This window comes from Eriocheir sinensis, chromosome 24, assembly GCF_024679095.1.
Source record: "Eriocheir sinensis breed Jianghai 21 chromosome 24, ASM2467909v1, whole genome shotgun sequence".
Lineage (NCBI taxonomy): Eukaryota > Metazoa > Arthropoda > Malacostraca > Decapoda > Varunidae > Eriocheir > Eriocheir sinensis.
In genome coordinates this window covers 1,242,343-1,262,087 of record NC_066532.1, presented here as the reverse complement: position 1 = coordinate 1,262,087, position 19,745 = coordinate 1,242,343, and the positions used below count along the sequence as shown (strand labels likewise).

The 19,745-nt window shown below is 41.0% G+C and overlaps 2 protein-coding genes across 10 annotated transcripts in view; both read right to left on the bottom strand.

The window, feature by feature from the left end:
* The window catches only part of LOC127002701 (E3 ubiquitin-protein ligase HUWE1-like), a 92,158-nt gene extending 85,424 nt beyond the window's left edge, over positions 1-6,734 (bottom strand). The window contains exon 1 of one of the 2 annotated variants that reach the window (XM_050868768.1): positions 6,631-6,734. The gene's annotated coding sequence lies outside the window, so the exon portion shown is untranslated. Of the gene's footprint in view, positions 1-1,816; positions 1,882-6,630 lie in introns of those variants that run through there. The other variant, XM_050868772.1, reaches the window with a different exon arrangement.
* A 2,035-nt stretch (positions 6,735-8,769) lies between these two features.
* Positions 8,770-19,482, bottom strand: LOC127002700 (DNA-directed RNA polymerases I and III subunit RPAC2-like). 8 transcript variants are annotated; one of them, XR_007756424.1, is made up of 5 exons: positions 19,067-19,482; positions 18,571-18,668; positions 15,236-15,392; positions 13,175-15,002; positions 8,770-8,906 (listed from the first exon to the last, which is right to left on the bottom strand). XR_007756424.1 is itself a non-coding variant. In XM_050868762.1 (5 exons), exons 2-5 carry the CDS (start codon positions 19,136-19,138, stop codon positions 8,850-8,852), a joined length of 384 nt encoding a protein of 127 aa, XP_050724719.1. In that variant the 5' UTR covers positions 19,139-19,248; positions 19,300-19,482; the 3' UTR covers positions 8,770-8,849. The 8 variants fall into 8 exon arrangements, 7 of the variants coding, with proteins under 7 accessions (XP_050724719.1, XP_050724721.1, XP_050724720.1 ...); XM_050868762.1 differs by lacking the exon at positions 13,175-15,002 and having other exon boundaries at positions 19,067-19,248; positions 19,300-19,482; XM_050868764.1 differs by lacking the exon at positions 13,175-15,002 and having other exon boundaries at positions 19,067-19,248; positions 19,356-19,457.
* Positions 19,483-19,745: the final 263 nt, after the last annotated feature.

Sequence of the window (19,745 nt, the reverse complement as noted above, 5' to 3'; positions counted from 1 at the left end):
GCGGCAGAGATGCTGAAAAGTAAGGACAAAATTAGATACGCGAGAAATGTTACAAGATGATGAAATATGTTGTTGTCAGGTGATAATGTAAGCAAGAAATGGTGAAAATTAAGGAAAATGTAAGTTAGAGATGATACAAGGTGATGAACTGTTTTTGTAAGGTGTTAAAAAAAGTATGCAAGAAATGATAAGTGAGGAAAATGTACGATAGGATTAATACAGGATGGTGAAATATATTAAAGAGTGTAATTGAGATGAGAATCCTTCGCGGAGACATGAAAAAGAAGAAAAATATACGAGAGAGCTGGTGAAAAGTAATGAAATATGGACGATAGAGATGATATACGAGATGATGAAGATTGTTAAAAAGTGTAGTTGAGATGAGAGCCCTTCGCGAGACATGAAAAAGAAGAAACTTATACGGCAGAGCTGGTGAAAAGTAATGAAACATGGACGATAGAGATGATATACGAGATGATGAAGATTGTTAAAAAGTGTTGTTGAGATGAGAGCCCTTCGCGTGACATGAAAAAGAAGAAAAATATACGAAAAAGCTGGTGAAAAGTAATGAAAAATAAATGCTGAAGATGATTTAGAATGACGAAACGTGTTAAAAAGTGTAGTTAAGATGAAAAACGTTCCCCAGACAAAAAAAAATATATATATGCAAGAAATTATATGAAAAAAAAGATTAAGGAGGTGCGCCAGATATGATAGATGATAAAAACGTTAAACATGATATGAATAAAACGAAAGAAGAAAAAATGTACCTTATGGCAAATGTTAATACAGGATGAAAAATAATGTGCGCTTGGAGTAATAAAATGAAGGAAAATGCAAGTTGGAGATGACATATTAGCAGGTGGAAAACGTTCGAGAAAATGGAAAAAAAAAAAAAATTGCTTCGCTGAATAAAGGAAAACATGAAAACAAAATAAAAAAAAAGTAATAACCATAATGAAGAGCAAGGGAGACAATACAGTGTGTGTGTGTGTGTGTGTGTGTGTGTGTACCTTCGTATATACGTGGCAATATGCAAATCTACAAGGAAAATTAAGATTGAAGGACATGGAATAAATATCAACTTTAGGCTATCTCCACACACACAGAGAGAGAGAGAGAGAGAGAGAGAGAGAGAGAGAGAGAGAGAGAGAGAGAGAGAGAGAGAGAGAGAATAAATATCAACTCTAGACTATCTCCACACACACACACAGAGAGAGAGAGAGAGAGAGAGAGAGAGAGAGAGAGAGAGAGAGAGAGAGAGAGAGAGACCCATTTTTACCCATCACATGCTCAAAGGTCAATGCGACGGAGATGAGCACCGAGGCCACGCGCACCTATATAGCGTATGCCCTCAACTATACTTTATACAAATTTTAGTTTCCTTTATGATTTTTCTTCTCGTAAACAGTAAGGCTAAAAAAAAAACTTCAAAAAATTCATAATAATGTCTCAACTTTAGAGTCATACTGTCGATAGCCACCTTAATTTTTACTATCTTACAAAACAATAATAATAATAATAATAATAATAATGATAATAATAATGATAATAATAATGATAATAATGATAATAATAATAATAATAATAATAATAATAATAATGATAATAATAATAATAATTAGAAGAAGAAGAAAAAGAAGAAGAAGAAAGAGTAGCTATAAATCAATATCTTTTATACGAGAGTAAGAAATGACGCAACATTACCACCAAAAACAGCTGAGTCGCGTGCGCTTCCAAATTATGCAATAGCAAGCGCCTCGACGCCAACCGGAAGAATGTAAACAATGAAATAATAAAACAAAACCATATGTACCATTATGTGAACCGTCGAAGAGTGACGCAACATGACTGCACCATAAAGCTGCGAGTGGCGGTCGCCTTCAAATGACGCGATGACAAGTGGTATCGACGGAAAGGATGTAAGTAAATGTTATACTAAATGATGAAACAGAACACGACCCCCGGCCATATCATCCTGTGAGCTATCGGAGTGACGCAACATGATTGCAATACACAAAAACAGCTATAAGAAGCGTTTTTCCTAAAGGTCATAACTTTTCAATGGTCTTTTTTTTTGAGAGAGAGAGAGAGAGAGAGAGAGAGAGAGAGCATTAATCCATCTTGCTGCCTTCAGCGTGGAATCCTTCCCGCGACAGGCGGTGCGGCAGGCAACGCGGGGCAACACGCACAATCTTGTCGAGTCCTACGGGCACCGTGTTGGCAGCGGTTGCTAACACACAGGCGCATACATCTTGCCTTGTGTTGAACTGACTGAAACACACTGGCCTAGGCGACACTGTTCGTAGCACGCGACATGTTGCCAAAATGTTGCCTCGGTGAAATTACGTCTTAAACAATGTAGCTATATAGTACGTATCTCCTTGAGAAAAGTTGCATTCAACAAAAATATTGAAAGCCAGGCGAGTCGTATGCAACATGTTGTTGCCTGTGTTGCCTCGGTGGAATTGCGCCTCAGTGACGCAATTAACATGACTGAAAATAAATGAAACGAGGAAAAGACGCGTGGGCTTCCAAATGACGCAACAGTAAGGCGTGTTGATTGGAAGGATGTCAGTGATGAAGTCATGGAACAAAACAACCGAAGGCTACATGTCATTTTGAGAGCTACTTGATAAGAAAATCAATGCGTTCATATCTAAAACGAAGTACATTCCAGAATTAACTGAAAATAGTGCGTGGGAGTGATGAAACATGACAAAATACCTATCATTTGGCGAGTTGAAAAACAGGAAAATAACGCGCATATGTCTATGTACGTGCATAGTCGTACGTGCCTTGAATAACTAAAGCTTGAGAAACATTGCTGCAGTAAGTGATTTTTTTTTTTTTTACAGCAAAGGAGACAGTTCAAGGGCACACAAAAAGCAAACATTAATAAAAAAAAAAAAAAGCCCGCTACTCACTGCTCCTAAAAAAAATCCAGAGAGGTGGCCGAAAGATAGGTCAGTTTCGGGAGGGGAGGTGTCCTGATTAAATAATAATAGGCTACAACATGCTGCCAAAGACCTTTTAGAGCTGTTAGATATGAAGGTAAAGGTAAAGTTGGGGGCACACTCTATAGCTGCGCGTGGCCTCGGTGCTCATCTCCGTCACATCGCCCCTAGAGCATTACCTCGAGATACAGGGCCAGTGTGACATCCGCGTTACCTGTTTACCTCCCCCGGGTTATCACCAGCAGGTACCCATTTAAATAAGAGTAAAAGAAAAGAAATAGGAGACATAATAATGGCTGTGGATGTTCTAAATAAGTCTGTGGAAAGACGTAGTATAGCCATTAGAGAAATTAAAGTGTGTGTGTGTGTGTGTGTGTGTGTGTGTGTGTGTGTGTGTGAAATAAAGCCCGTGGCGGTAAATTACGATGAGAAATATATAATGGATGTAGCTAATAAGTTTGTTAAAGAAAATAGAGCAACATAAGGAGAAATAATGGCTGTGAATGCTCAAAATATACTTGATGTAATAAGTTTGTTAAAGAAAATAAAGCAACATAAGGAGAAATAATGGCTGTGAATGCTCAAAATATACTTGATGTAATAAGTTTGTTAAAGAAAATAAAGCAACATAAGGAGAAATAATGGCTGTGAATGCTCAAAATATACTTGATGTAATAAGTTTGTTAAAGAAAATAAAGCAACATAAGGAGAAATAATGGCTGTGAATGCTCAAAATATACTTGATGTAATAAGTTTGTTAAAGAAAATAGAGCAACATAAGGAGAAATAATGGCTGTGAATGCTCAAAATATACTTGATGTAATAAGTTTGTTAAAGAAAATAGAGAGCAATAATGAGAAATAATGGCTGTGAATGCTCAAAATATACTTGATGTAATAAGTTTGTTAAAGAAAATAAAGCAACATAAGGAGAAATAATGGCTGTGAATGCTCAAAATATACTTGATGTAATAAGTTTGTTAAAGAAAATAGAGCAACATAAGGAGAAATAATGGCTGTGAATGCTCAAAATATACTTGATGTAATAAGTTTGTTAAAGAAAATAAAGCAACATAAGGAGAAATAATGGCTGTGAATGCTCAAAATATACTTGATGTAATAAGTTTGTTAAAGAAAATAAAGCAACATAAGGAGAAATAATGGCTGTGAATGCTCAAAATATACTTGATGTAATAAGTTTGTTAAAGAAAATAAAGCAACATAAGGAGAAATAATGGCTGTGAATGCTCAAAATAAGTATGTGGAAGAAAACAGTAACAATATGAGGAGATTTTATGGCTTTAAGTGCACGAAGCAAGTCTGCAGAGGTAAAAAAAAATGACGATAAAAAAATAATAGATGTCATAATAAAATCTGTGGACGTAAACAAAAACAATAACAAGAGAAATAATGGCGGTGAATGCTCAAAATAAGTATGTGGAAGAAAATAATAACGAGAGGAAATTTTATAACATTAATAAGTGTGCGAAGCAAGTCTGTAGGGGTAAAAAAAAAAGATATATAATATATGTCATAATAAAATCTGTGGGCTGTTGTTGTTGTTGTTGATTTGTCCTCCTAGGGGAGGGCACGGGCCGGCGGGCGTAAACAAAAACAAGAGAAATAATGGCTGTGAATGCTCTAAATAACTCCGTGGAAAGAAATAGTAGCCACACGTGAAACTATATTGTGTGTGTGTGTGTATGAAATGAGTTAGTTTTGTTAATTATGCCTCGAAGCTACCCGGCCGAAACAAAGGAAACAGCGGAGTTGGCCTTGGTGTCCGTGCCCAGCTGGGGGAGACAGAGAGAGAGAGAGAGAGAGAGAGAGAGAGAGAGAGAGAGAGAGAGAGAGAGAGAGAGAGAGAGATAAAAAGTAAGAGGAAGAAAAAAGAGAAAGAAAGAGAAAGAAAATGAGAATGAAAAAAATATATAGAAAGAAAGAAAGAGACAGACAGGAAGAGAAAAAAAAGGAGAGAAAAAGAAATAATGGGAGGAAAAAAGAATGAAATTAGAGAGAGAGAGAGAGAGAGAGAGAGAGAGAGAGAGAGAGAGAGAGAGAGAGAGAGAGAGAGAGAGAGAGAGAGAATAAATGGGGGGTAAAGGAAATGCGAGATCAAACTATATGAGAAAGGAGAGGAGGGGGGGGGGGGTTACCAAGCCAAGGGGGGAGGAGAGGAAGGAAGGGGGTCAATCCATGGGGGAGGAGAGGAAGGGGCGAGAACCAAGCCAAGGGGGTGAGGAAGAGGAGGGGGCACCAAACCACGGGGGTGAGTAGCGGAGGGGGTTGGGGGGGGGGCAAGTACCTATATAAACATAATCACACAGTTTGAATTGAATTGAAATATCTATTGTTGTAAAAAATAACACAAGGGGATGGCTGGTCTTGCAGACAAACCCCTGACTAGGCTTGTTGCAAAAAAAAAAAAAAAATAAATAAATAAATAAATACAAACACAAGATGGGATTTGTTAGTTTTTTTTTTTGTGTGTGTGTGTGTGCCCTTGAGCTGTCTCCTTTGCCGTAAAAAAATAAATAAAAGTTAGCTCATTACAATTTTTCCCCTCAATCACATACGCAGGAGTTGGGGGTCAGGTTTTCTCTGGGTGGTAAAGCTCACCCTATAGGACCCCCGTAGCTATATGGCACATGAGACATAGATTTAGAAGCAAACAGGCAGACGAAGACAGATCGATTGATTGATAGTTTATAATTGCAAGTAAACAAGAAGGGAGAAGGGAGGAGCATGCCATCCCAACCCCCAGGCGGTACAGAGTGTAATTATTCAGCTAAGGATACATGTGTAAGAAGCACCAGGAAACTAAAAAGATACAAGACAGAAACGAATATTTAGATAGATTCATAGATAGGCTTTATAGATTGATGGACAGATAGATAATGAATAGTGTTAGAATGCAATAAATCTTCGCTACCGTAAATAAGCTTAACTGGAGGGAGGGATTATGAGCGTTGCTGTAAGCCTAAAGTTCACAATTCTACCCATAAAAACACGTCTGAAGATGATTGATGATTGATTGATAGTTTGTTGTTGCAAGTTAACAGCAAAGGAGAAGGGAAGAACATGCCATCCCAACCCCCAGGCAGTACACAGTGTGATTATAAGCTAACTGTTAGTGGACTATTAATGCCTGTGAATCATGCGAGTCTGGTTCTGTATTTTTTTATAGCGTTCACGAATAGGTGATAGAACTCGAATCAGCCTCACGGGGTAGTCGCCGGTTTGACAGCCACTCCAGCGATATCTCGATGGTGATTCTGCGTAGGCTAAACACTTATTATATCAGAGGCGTCAATCCCCTTCCTTTCCCTTCGCCCCTATCCTCCCCTTTTTCTTTCCCTTCCCCCATTACCGTTTTCCCCTCTTTTCTCAGTCTCCCTTTTCCCTTCCTTTCAGCTTCCCATCACCGTTTCCCCTCACTTCTCATTCTCATTTTCCCCATTTCTCTTCCCCTCCCTTCCCATGTCCATGTCTCGAGCACAAGGGACTTAAATATCCGAATCTTTGCCCTACACAGGTATCGGGAACGCCATATTCTCGTGCTGAGCGAGGGCCAATCCGCCATAAGACTTCCTAGCTGGCGAGACCCACCTCTGTTACGCACTACGCTACCAAGGTCTATCTTCTTGCTTATAGGCTACCAAAACATTACTCACGTTCGTTTCCTTGATTCGCCGCACCAACAGCAAGCACCTCAAGCACAATCGCACTTAAGTTCTCTCGTAATCTGTGACTTAATTCTCTCCCTCGGCACGGCTCAAGCAACACTGCCTTCCTGACGGGCTGGGGAACCACTGATTCTTCCATGGCTTCGAAGCTCAGCGTGACTATTTCCAGACATTTATTATCTTAGTCAGCAGTTTGAAAAGGTTCTGGCCCCACGGAATATATCACCAATACAAATGCTTTATAAACCAACCAATGCCCATAATTTTGATACGTCTATTTGCACAGATTCAACGTTACTGAAGATGTTTATGTACGATCGCATTTTGACATTATCGCCGCTTTCAACAACCTTGTTCTGAGCGCATTGAAATGATCAGTTTTGGGGGCGCTAAATCTATCATACCAAAACAAATAATACTGTATAAACCAACTAATGGCCGTGATTTTGATATATTTATTCGCACGGAGGTTAAATCAACGTTACTGAAGGTGTTTTTACTATCTCATCTTCTATATTATTGTCGCTTATCAAAATACCTTGTTTCGAACCGTCTCGCCTTAGCTCGAGTCTGTGTTCGAAGCAGATTACGCCGTGGATGAAAGAAAGGGAGGTGAGGAGAGGAGTGGGAAGGAAAGGAGTAAAAAGGAAAGGGTTTGAGAAGGGAAGGAATTAAAGAAGGAAGAGGGAGTTAGAGAGGAGGAGGAAGAAGGATGAAAGAAAAGACTCACAAGGAAAGGAAAGAAGAGAGGGAGAGAAAATTGAGGAAAAAAAGTTAAAGAAAGGAGAATGGAAGAAAAGACTCACAAGGAAAGGAGAGAAGAGAGGAAGAGAAAATTGAGGAAAAAAGTTAGAGAAAGGAGGATGAAAGAAAAGACTCACAAGGAAAGGAGAGAAGAGAGGAAGAGAAAATTGAGGAAAAAAAAGTTAGAGAAAGGATGATGAAAGAAAAGACTCACAAGGAAAGGAGAGAAGAGAGGGAGAGAAAATTGAGGAAAAAAAGTTAGAGAAAGGAGGAGGGAAGAAAAGGCACACAAGGAAAGGAGAGAAGAGAGGAAGAGAAAATTGAAGAAAAAAAGATCACGTTGAAGGTACAGTGATGTGATCGTAATAATTCTTGTTTCACCTACATCCATATTGAAAATTATGTGCATTTCACGTCTTCAGCGGAGTTTAAAAATAATTAGCACAGTCCCTGCCCTGTACCCCCATCATCGCTGCATTCCACTATCAAAAAAAAAAAAAAAAAAACTGAGAAATGTAGCCAATTAGGTCAACAGGTTCTCCTCAAGCCACTGTTTTTTTGTGCTTCATTAAGTATATTTCTTCTGTACTTTTTATTTTTATTTTTTTACAGTAAAGGAAAAAGTTCAAGAGCATTTTTATTTTAAGTCTGGCTGCCTATCTAATATCAGGGCAAAAGTTAACACCCGTCTGGTAATTTAGGTATTGTGTTTGTTCCAGCTTTTTTTAACCCTTATACGGCAGCAGTATTTGAAGAGTAGCTCCCAAAAAATTAATTGTCTCTATATAGTCACTACCAACCTTAGGACCGTAGCATAAATGTACTTACGCCACATAATGGACGTTTAAACTATCGTCTATATATAGATTATACTGCAATCTGGAAGTGTTGTTATATTTCTGCCATACTTAACTGACTGACTGAATTTTGGACTGTCTATGTAGCCTATAGTTCCAATGCTGTCCAAGAGTTAATGTTCTTATTCTACTGTCCTTGTAATCTGTTTTTCTTATCTATGTCTGCTCATAGAGGGGAGGCAGGGTCGATAGCATTTATTTATTTTCCCTTGACTTTATTTTTATTTATACAACAAAAGAGACGGCTCAAGGGCAACAAAAAGAATGCAAACAAAAGAAAAAGCCCACTACTTGCCACTCCCATAATAGACAAAAGTAAAGAGTAGCCAAAAGAGAGGTCAACTTCGGGTGGAGAGGCGTCTTGATACACATAATGCCCTTTCATGGATCTCAGTAATCATAATAGCAATAATAATAATAATAATTTCTCAGTTTTGAAGTAGCATGAGGATCAACAGGAACATTTTCTAATTGGTAGCTCAGATAATAATGAAACTTTAAGTGGGCATAAATATCAAAGAAGACACTTTTGCAGCATTTTATTGAGAAACCGTAACATGATTATAACTATTTAGGAGAGATGCCTTGCCTACAGGTTGTTCAGGGTTAGTCTGCCTCTGTGTCTGGCGGGGGGTGGGCCTCCCTGTACCGCTGCACCGCCTCCTGCAATGCAAAACAAACGCCGTCAGAATGAGTCATAAAAAGGAAGTACAAATTAATACTGGCCCTCTCTTATGGTGGCTCAAACTATCTGTGATTAGTGGGCCTTTTTTCTGTTGTTTTTGCCCTGTAGCTGCTTCTGTTACTGTAAAAAAGTCTAGAAATGTTAAGCCAAGGTAAAATTTTTGTGACTCCCCAAGATAATTTTTACAGACATGCAGCAGCCCCAGTCTTGGCCCCAACACCAAGCCAGCAGAGAAGGCTGACGGTTCACTGTGGGGATCAGAATGAATGTCTCTCCTCCACACAGGTGTGTCTTTCTAGGTATGTGGTGTTTGGATAGACACTTTTGGGTAGTGGTGTGCAGCAGCTGCAGAGAGTAGAGAAGTTTTTATAGTCCATTCACTTTAGCCTGATCCCTGGCTCCTAGCCGGGTAAGTAAGGACGCTGTGAGTTGGCTGGGCGGGCGGGGCATCTGACGTCTGTTGCTCAAAACACTAACCTAGGTTCAGAAAATAGTCGTTTCTTGTGTAACAGATGAGCTAGTAAAGAAACATGAATATTTTCTGAACCTAGGTTAATGTGTTGGGCGACGGATAAGTCCAATGTCTGCCTGCCAGCAGCCAATCAGCAGTGTCCTTATTCACTTGGTTATTGATCCAGCCACTGCTGGGAGGAATCCAGCTCAAGTCAACAGACCAAAGCATCAACAGTTCCCTGGATAAAGTAGTGCAGAGTAGACGCACACACTTTTGCTGTGCAGTGTGTTTTTTTGTGAACCAAACATGTCTGTAAAAGACATCATTCTTGCACCTGCCTATAAACTGAATATTTTTTATTTGTTTTTACTAAAAGGTATTATAGTATACTACAAGCATTGAATTTACATTCATTGAGCAAGTTATGCATGATTACAAGAAAAAGTAAAAATTCATGAATAAAAAGTAAAGAATATCAACCACCCATTAAGTAGTTTCCCCGATTTTGTCCCGTACGGGCACTATAATCAGTTTCATTCCATCTGTCCACTCATGAACGTAGATGTGGCACCTGCACATTTTTAGTTCGTGACTGTGTGAAGATCAGCTATTTGTTTTCAGTGATATATTTGAATGTTTACGTATACAAAGAACCCTCAAGTCCCCTTATGTAAACTGCAAACATACCAATTTGCATTGATAATCTACCATTGAAGCACACGAAAGACAAACTTGTACAAAGCATTATAGTCAAATCATACTCAAATGACCTATGGCCTTTGAAATACCTTTAGTTCATTTCTTTTCAGGTACATAAGATGCCATCTGGTTCTGCAAGTGTCTAAATATAAGGAATTTTGTTAATTTATTGCATGTAATTATAGGCGTTTGAAAAAACATTGATCGCTCGAGTATAATCTTACTATACCGCTGGATACAAGCTTGTCTTTCATGTGCTTGTATGGTAGATTATCGATGCAAATCAGTATGTTTGGGATTTATAAGTTGTTTTTTTTGTCTACATAAACATTCAAATGTATTACTGAAAAAGTAGCTTGCATATCTATCACAACATTTGATTTTCATGTATTCACAAACTAAAAATGTGCAGGTGCAACATATGTCAAAATTCCTGCCTTGTTGATGGACACATGAAATGAAACAGATTATAGTGGATCCTTGACATGAGTTTCAACAAAGAATCCTTGCAACCCATTATCTCAAGAAGGCATTTGATTCAGCATATTACAAAGCACTCTGGGATCTCCTGCGACTCCACAGAATTCCTGCAAGAACTGTTGGCCTATTGATTGGTTTACATTATATGGGACTGAAGTTCACTGGTGTTTGGGGGGCTTGTCCAACTTCTCTCCCATGAATGTAAAAGTGATCCACGGCTGTGTCCTTGTCCCATGACTTTTCAACACTTGTATGGACTGGGTATCAGGTAGAGTTGTGGATCAGTCGTTCTGGAGCATCTGTTGGAATTACTAGGACTTGTTTTGGCCTTTTTTTTTTTACAGTAGAGGAAACAGTTCAAGGGCAAAATAAAAAGGCAACAATAATGAAAAAAAGCCCGCTACTCACTGCTCCTGCATAAGAGTTGCCGAAAGATAGGTCAATTTTGGGAGCAAGGTGTCCTGATGTAGTAATCCTTGCAGAGTCACTGGAGGTCCTGGTGAAGGCTCTCTAGGCACTGCATGAGGAAGCAAAGCCCCTGGGACTCAAGGTTTCCTGGGCCAAGACAGGTCTTTGGAGGCTTGATGGAACAGTACAACAGTCTGTTCATACGTGTGGTGAGGACACTGATATCTTGGTAGCATAGTTCAGAACAATGGTGGGTTTCACCAGAACGTCTTACAGTGGGCTGGCCTGGCCCACAGTGTTAAGGACTTGCTCAGATCAAGTGTATGGCATTGCTGATATCCTGTGTAGAAGGACAAAGATCTGGATCTTCAAGTCGCTTGTGCTGTGTCTTACTCTATGGCTGTGAGACATGGACACTAAATGGGGACTTGGAAAGGCAGATTGATGCCTTTGGTAAGAAATGACTATGCAGAATATTGGATATTGCTGAAATGACTTTGAGTCAAACCAGCAACTACTCTGTGAGACTAATTCAAGGCCAGTTACCAGCCTACTCCATTAACCCCTAAAGGGCGGGGGTGTATGGTGAAAACGATTCTCCCTGTACGGCAATGTTCTGATGTTGTCCTGCCTCACTCCAGCGTTCACAGGAAAGAAGCTCAATAAGTACCCCACACACTTCACAGCACTTGCAGACCCAGAAGACAGGCCAGTGAGCAAACCAATGGTCCCTTGCAGGAATTCTGTGGAGTTGCAGGAGATCCTGGAGTGCCTCACAATGCATTAAATTGAACACCTTGAGATCGACATAGGCTGCAAGCATCCCCTGTCAAAACTCAAGTCAGTGTGCTGCCATCACACAAAGTGTTATTCAAGTAATATCATGTTACTCTTGTGTGTAGCTAATAATGATTCACTCCCTCAGCCTGAAGGAGGTGGAAATGCAATACCTCTCAATTGGTTCTTTAATATGGCTGAGAGGAGAAGTACTACAATATTTCATTAAGATAATTCAAATTATTTTGTATGAAAATGTAGCAGAAAAAAAACATTGGTCACCTAGTTCAATTTCTTTCAGAACAAAGTCATTGTAGGGAAAACTTGGCCACCCCAGCTGGTTCCTGTCACCCATTATCATGCCCAAAGGAAGGTGGGTAAAATTAGGTCTACAGTGGTATGCCGTCCATGCTAATGTTGTAAATGGGTGGAAGTTTGAAGGTAGTTTCGGCAAAAATGAAACCGACTCCGTTAAAACTCACTTATTTACATTATCATGGAAGGCATATGACCGGAAGCCTGATTGTACTTACCTTTCTTTGGGCCTGGCAAATGGGTGGTGAGAAGCAGCTGGAGTGGCCAGGTTTTCCCAACAATGCCTTTGTTTTTAAAGAAATAAAGCAAGGCGAAAAATGCTTTCCTCACTGCTATACTGTCATATAAAATTATTTGAATTATCTTCATGAAATACTGCAGTACTTCCCTCACACCCCTTTTAGAGGACAGCTGAGAGGCGTTGCATTTCCGTCTACTTTACACAGAGGGACTGGGTGGCACAGTGCTGCCCCTGCCAAAATTCCAATTAGAATGTCCCCAATTACATCAAGTAGATTCACAGTGAGTCTTGACTATGTAACTGTCCATGAATGGAGACATTATTTAGTATGGACTCTTCCATAAACTGTTTCCATGAGGAGTCATGTTAAGTCACTGACATGACTGCTTGTGTGCACACTTTGTGGAAGTTTATTGATCATAGCATATATTTGAAATCCAATTTTGATACACTGATCCTTAAAAAGATACAAGGCACAGAATGTAATCAGAATAGCAGCAGCTATGGTACAAACATTCAAAATACATTCAAATAAAACATTCCACCAGGATAAAGAGAAAAAGTAAGAAAATGTCCAGATCTACACCTAATAAATGAAACTAACAAGATACAGTGGAACCTCAGTTCACAAATTTTAATTGGTTCCTGGAGGCCGTTTGTCACCCAAAAGGCTCGTAAACCAAAGCTGTTTTCCCCAGAGGAATCAATGTAAATGGACCCCGGATGATTGCTTACATTTTCACAACAGTACTTTGTGCACAAGTTCATAACACAAAACAAATGAAAATCATTAAATCTAATGCAAAAAGATAAATACAATACTAAACAGATCTATAAAATATAGATGAAAACTGAATTCAATTTCACCGTACCCGCACGGAGGAGAGTTGACGGCGTGAGTGGAAGGTGGTGAGGATGGGAAAGGGAAGAGATGTTATTATTTGTGAGGGGAATCCCCTTCCATAAAACCAATCAGGTAACTGTCTTTCTGGGGTTTCTTCCTTTTCTCTTTTCTGTCCCTTAGCACCACTCCACTCTGCTTGGGACTCACTGGGCCTCTGTCCTACTAAAAATTTGTCCAATGTATTTTTTTTTTGTCTACATTTTAAAATGTTTCTGAAGTGAGACATGGCAATGTCATTGAAAGTGTTTATGCTGCGGCCTGCTACTGCTATATCAGGGTGATGTCGCTCCACAAAACTCTGCACCTCACCCCATGTTGCACAAATTTTGCGGATCAAAGAACTAGGGACATCCTCCCTTCCTTCCTCCTCCTCCGATGACATTTCCTCCAAAATGGCCTCTTGCTGATGCTTCTGAAGTTGTTCCATTTCTTCCACGCTGAGCTCATTTTTGTGCCCTTCTAGTAACTCCTCCACGTCTTCTCTGTTAACTTCCAAGCCCATGTCTTTACCTAGAGACACAATATCATCGATAACAACAAAATCCTTAGTGTCAGAGCCTGCAACACAATCCGACCACAATATCCTCCAGGCCGAATTCACGGACCTGTAAGTCACTTGCTGCCAGGCTTTGTCAATGAGCATTAAGCAATGAAGAATATTAAAATGATGTTTCCAGACGTCCCTGAGTGTTAATTCTGTGTCAAAGGTTACCTCAAAACACCTTTGAAAAAGTGCTTTGGTGTAAAGCTTCTTAAAGTTTGAAATGACCTGCTGATCCAAGGGCTGGATTAGAGGAGCAGTGTAAGGAGGCAGGAACTTCACTGTGATGAAATCTAACTCCTCCACCCACTCATCCACCAAGCCTGGAGGGTGAGCAGGTGCATCATCCATCACCAGGAGGCACTTCAGCGGCAAACTGTTGTCTTGCAAGTATTTCTTCACACTTGGGGCAAAGACTTCATGGACCCACTCCATAAAAAATTGCCTAGTTACCCGAGCCTTACAATTAGCTCTCCACATAACAGGCAATTTACTTCTTATCACATTGTTTTTCTTAAACACCCTCGGATTATCCGAGTGGTACACAAGTAATGGCTTGACCTTGAAGTCCCCACTTGCGTTTCCACACAGCAAAAGAGTCAGTCTGTCCTTCATTGGCTGGTGTCCTGGCAATGCTTCCTCCTCTTGGGTGATGTGTGTCCTCTTTGGCATTCTTTTCCAGAACAGACCAGTTTCATTGCAATTAAACACTTGCTGGGGAAGAAATCCCTCAGCAACTCTTTGGTTCGCACTCACGGCCTCCCCGTGCCTGGCCTCACTAAGTCTGCCACTTCTTTTCTTAAAATTGTTAAACCAGCTTCTGCTAGCTTTGAAAACATCAGTATCAGCACTTGTACCAGGGCATTTTTTTACCAGGTCATCATGCAGTTGCCTTGCTTGTTCACAAATGATGGCCTCAGTAACACTCTCACCAGCTAACAGTTTTTTATTTATCCAAATCAGCAGCATTTTCTCCACTTCTTCAATCGTCTGTGATCTTTTACTAAGAACTGTCACTCCTCTTGCAACATTGGCTCCCTTGAACGTCTCTTTATTTTTTAGAATGGTACAGATTGTTGATTTTGCCATGCCAAACTGAGCAGCAAGATCAGCAAGACGAACGCCATTTTCATGTTTGGCAATGATTTCTTTCTTCACCTCTACCATGATTCTGTTCTTTTTTCTTTTCACTTTGCTGCGATCACTATCCTTCTTTGGCCCCATGGTGTCTTATTTCCCGAGGTTCCACTGTTTACTGAAAAATTAAACTTCTGAAGCAAAATAACCGACTCAAAATAATAACAATAAATAAAATGAAAAGTAAGGTAGTAAGGATATACTAGCACACTTAAAAAAATTAAGCATAGGCCTAACACAAAACACAAATGTCCTCATAAATGGAGAGTCACATAGCCACCAAGACTGTTCATCAACTCAGCGACTGATTCATTTGGTGTGAACGCCAGACAGATCCAATCCATCACTCACCTCAATCTTCTTCTTGACCTCCTCATTCTGCTTCTTCAGGTCTTTGAGGGCCTGGAGGAGAACCTGCAGGGCCGGCGTGTCACTGGTCTGCACCCGCACGTGGATCTTCTTCTCCATGGGGTGGGGGACGGTGTAGCCACAGAACTCCACCGCCGGGCTGCCGAGGATGAGGGGATTTTTTTTTTTTTTTTTTTTTTTACCAGTAGAGGAAAAAGTTCAAGAAAAAGGAAACTGTAATGAAAAAAAAGCCCGCCATATTTGTAAACATTAACCCAGTAGCAGCGACGGGCCAAATATGTGCCATGATATAACCCCCCCAAAATAGATGATACATAAACTGATCACAAATGCTTTGATATATATTATGAAATGGTTTGTGTGAGGGGTGATTTTTTCTCATTTTTCTTGCTTGGAGGGACCATTATGAAACATGATCTCCGCTGCTACCGGGTTAAGGCGGCCCAGCACATATAATCGACACAGCTTTCGAAGGTGTTTTGGGCCTTTACTGGGGTGGCTTTATGACCTTACCAGTAGTCTGACAAGCGATGGCAGATTATCGAACCCATGACATCGTATTTTCTGGTTTCTGACTCATGACCATCACAAACACCAATGATTACTGATTTTAATGATATCTATGATCAAATCTCGTTATAGGGGTGGGGATGACAGTTTCTGGTTGGAAGTCGGCAAATATAAGAGGCTGAGTACAACAATCTGGTAACGTTGAGTCTGACCCTTCTTCTGTACCATGAACCTGAAATACCACTCATAAGAGCCCGACTGATCTTCCTTTTGGGCTTTGGAAATAGTAGTTGATGTGAGTCTCTTCCCACTTGACTGTTACTGATATTGCTCTTTGAGTCTTGAAAGTTAAGATTACATGGTTTTCTGTGTCATGAGTTAACTAAAAGGAATGAGAAGAGATTTGGGTGGGAGGAGCTCTATGTTGTATCTACTTGATTGTTGTTAATATTACCCCTTGATGGTCTGGACGTGTAAAGAGAGCAGGGAAGGATACAGTGCTGGGAGTTTGGAGAGATTAGAGGTAGAAGGAAGGACACCAATTGGTAGACCTAGGAAAATGTGGAGAAGGTGTATACAGGAAGACTTGGCATTGATGGGATTGGACGAGCATCAGGCAGGAGACAGAGTAGAATGGAGGAGAGCCATAAAACGTCCAACTGCTCAGGAAGAGTGAAAACGGACGGTAAATGAAATGATGATGATAATTACTCCTTGAGCTTAGGGAGTTAAGATTACATGGCTCATTATTACACAGTGCAAGAGACAACTAAAAGGGACAAAGAGAGATTTACCTAGGTTATTTTTAACTTCAACCAGAATGCTAATCATGATCATTAAGCTTTTTTTGACTCCACTTTGTCTGCAGGAAACAGCCACTGATCATAATGATAATAACTATTGTCTTCTCGATTTTTCATGTTATGTCTCATCAGCAGGACTTCAGCTGCAGCCATTCTACAAAACCTGATGCTGCCCAACAACGTTTATTCAAGAGTTCATATGCATTTGGCACCACCCACAAAAACTGACCTCATTTCTGGACTGCAAGGCTTCCGTACCACAGTAAGGATAGACGAAGAAGAGTGAGCAGAATGTAAATAAAGACCCAGTGTGTCTGTCACAGGATAGAGAGAGGACATAATAAGCCTTGGGAGGGGATATCCAGCATACCAATACCACATGGGAAACACTCCACTATCCACTACAGAGGCAGAGAAAGACCTGGGAGTTTATGTTACCAGGCTACCGGTGAAAGCCATATCTGCTCAAATCGCAGCGGACGGGCTAAGAACCATCAAATTCTTGGGTAAAGTTCTTTGAGGCACCTCACTCAGATCCTCAGAATCCTTAAAGCCAACTTACTTGACAGTTTACTTAACTTGGCATCCAGCCTTGTGTAGACCAAAGATCTGTACTACTGTTTCAGGAGTCAAGAATTTATTTTTAACCATAATAGCTGGTACAGATTGAAAGCAACATTGCATCATTGCTTTCAGTTTTTGCAATGAACTGGTGTCCTCTTTCTTGATCTCGTTTTTCATAACAGACCACAAGTTTTCCACTGGATTAAGATCAGGACTGTTGGCAGGCCAGTCCTTGATATTGTCCAGAGCACAATTTTCAAGCCACTCTTTTACTTGTTTGCTTGTGTGGCAGGGAGCCCCATCCTGGACAAAATATTCTGCCTTACACTTGTAGCACTCCTCTAAATTGTCATACAATAGTTCTAAGTACCGCTCACTGTTCACAGACTTTCCCTTTTAAAAACCCTAAATTGCCAACGCCATGATAAGAAAATGCTCCCGAAACCATAACTGAGTCTGGGTGTTTTACAGTTTTCACAGAATGTTTTGAGTCATATCTCTGATCCTTTTGGCTTACACACTTTAGCAAACTGTGCTCCTGATACACTGAAACACTCTCACCACTCCACAGTATGGTGCGTGTGTTCTCTGAGGGCCACTGAATGAATTTCTTGGCAAAACAGTCTCTCTGATATGTGACGTGGAGTGAGCAGCGGTGTTGTAGCTGCAGTTTGTGAAGAGACCAAGGTCTTTTTTACAATAATGAGACACCGTCCAAACAGATACATTATCCAGTAAAACTGGATTATCTTCTTTTAGTTCACGTGCTGTACTTGTAGGCCTGATGCTCAAGTCACGTTTCAGTGCAGTCAGTGTTTTTTGACACACTTTTTTGGGCCAACCAGACCAGGTAAGTGACTCGGTGTCTTATCATCACTTGCGGCACGGCAACGCTGGAGCCATCGTTCAACAGTACGCTGAGCCACACCAGTCTCTTTCACTACAGCACTTGCACTACACCCGGCCTTATACAAGGCATAAATGCGACTGATTTGGTCTTAAGATAGATGTGGCTTACACTCCATTGCCCAGTGAGCTAACACAAGATCCAGAAAATATCACTCAGATTCTGAAAAATCCTGCCAGGACAGACACATTGGACAATGGCCTCCACGCACCCCACAGTAATCATTGACAGTTGAGTGTACCACGTGTGACACCTAAAGTGAGTTAGTAAGTAGCTAGGTTAGTAATTTTTAAAATTCTGCTCCCTCCTGATAGACAGAAAGGATGTAATGAGTTTGATCATACATTGCCTCGCCACACCATAGCAGGCCAGCTCAATGGGATGTACAAAGACACTTCTCCAATGAATTCCAATCTTCTTTTGGCTACTCTATCAATCATTTATGGCAGCAGCACCAGTGGGCAGTTCCTTCTTTTCCCTGTGGTGTCCAGCCTTTCATCACACTAACAACCACAAGCATGCCCTGCACTCACTTCTGCATGATGACGTGCTTGAGGGCGTTCCCCAGCGTGTGGTCCTCATCGTTGATCACAAAGGTGCGGTTGTAGTCGTCCTGGCTCGGCCCTGTCACCTGCAAGCAGCCAAGCAGGTTGAAGTAAAAGAGAGAAAACTAATGACCAACCAAACCTAACGTATCACTTCCAAAATAGTAAATAGATTGAGTAAAATGAAAATAGGTAAAAATACATAGCCTCTGTCCCTCCTTGCAGCTCTTGATTGGATTGTCACAGAAACACAAGCATCAAGAATTAGGGCGTGATTCTCTAAACGCTGTATTAGTCTTTACTTTTTTTTTTTACAACAAAGGAGGCAGGCAGCTCAAGGGCACAAAAAAAAGAAAACAATAATAAAAAAAGGCCGCTACTCGCTGCTCCACAGGGTGATGGGTGTAAAACTAGACAAGCACCGACTGTAGTTTAGTTGCCTCTCGCCCGCCAGGATAGCAATGGTCCCCCCCCCGGCACTCACCCACTCCAGCTTGTTGCTTGCGGCGCTCTCCGTGACGGTGGGCACGCGGAAGCCATCGGGACCCACGGGCATGGCGGCGGCCTACTCACTCGCCTCACACCGACACGACACGCACGCCTCGACGACCCCTCCCGCCACACACACACTTCTGCTTTCTCGTCTCTTCCTCAACACTCCCTCGTTCTCTTCCTCAACACTCCCTCGTCCTCTTCTCTTCCTCAGCACTCCCTCGTCCTCTTCTCTTCCTCAACACTCCCTCGTCCTCTTCTCTTCCTCAACACTCCCTCGTCCTCTTCTCTTCCTCAACACTCCCTCGTCCTCTTCTCTTCCTCAACACTCCCTCGCCCTCTTCTCAGCTGCTCTTCTCTATAGCTCTTCTTCCTCCGCTGCCTCCCCGCCGCGTGCCAGTGTTTACATCAAGGAGGTAGAATTGGTGGATACGACATCAGTGAATCCGCCTGAGTTATCATTTTTACGGCCAAGTGTCAGGTGTTGTCAGGCCAGGCTCCCTCTTAATGGGCTCGGCCAGGCCCGGGAATCACCCATCTTTTGGCCGTAAATTTGACAGTTCGTCGGCTTCACCTCAATGAAAGGGATTAGCGGGCCGTGTCGACTCCACCAATTCTACCTCCATGGCGTTCAACGTTGCCAGATTGTCGTACTCACTGCATCGTTTTTT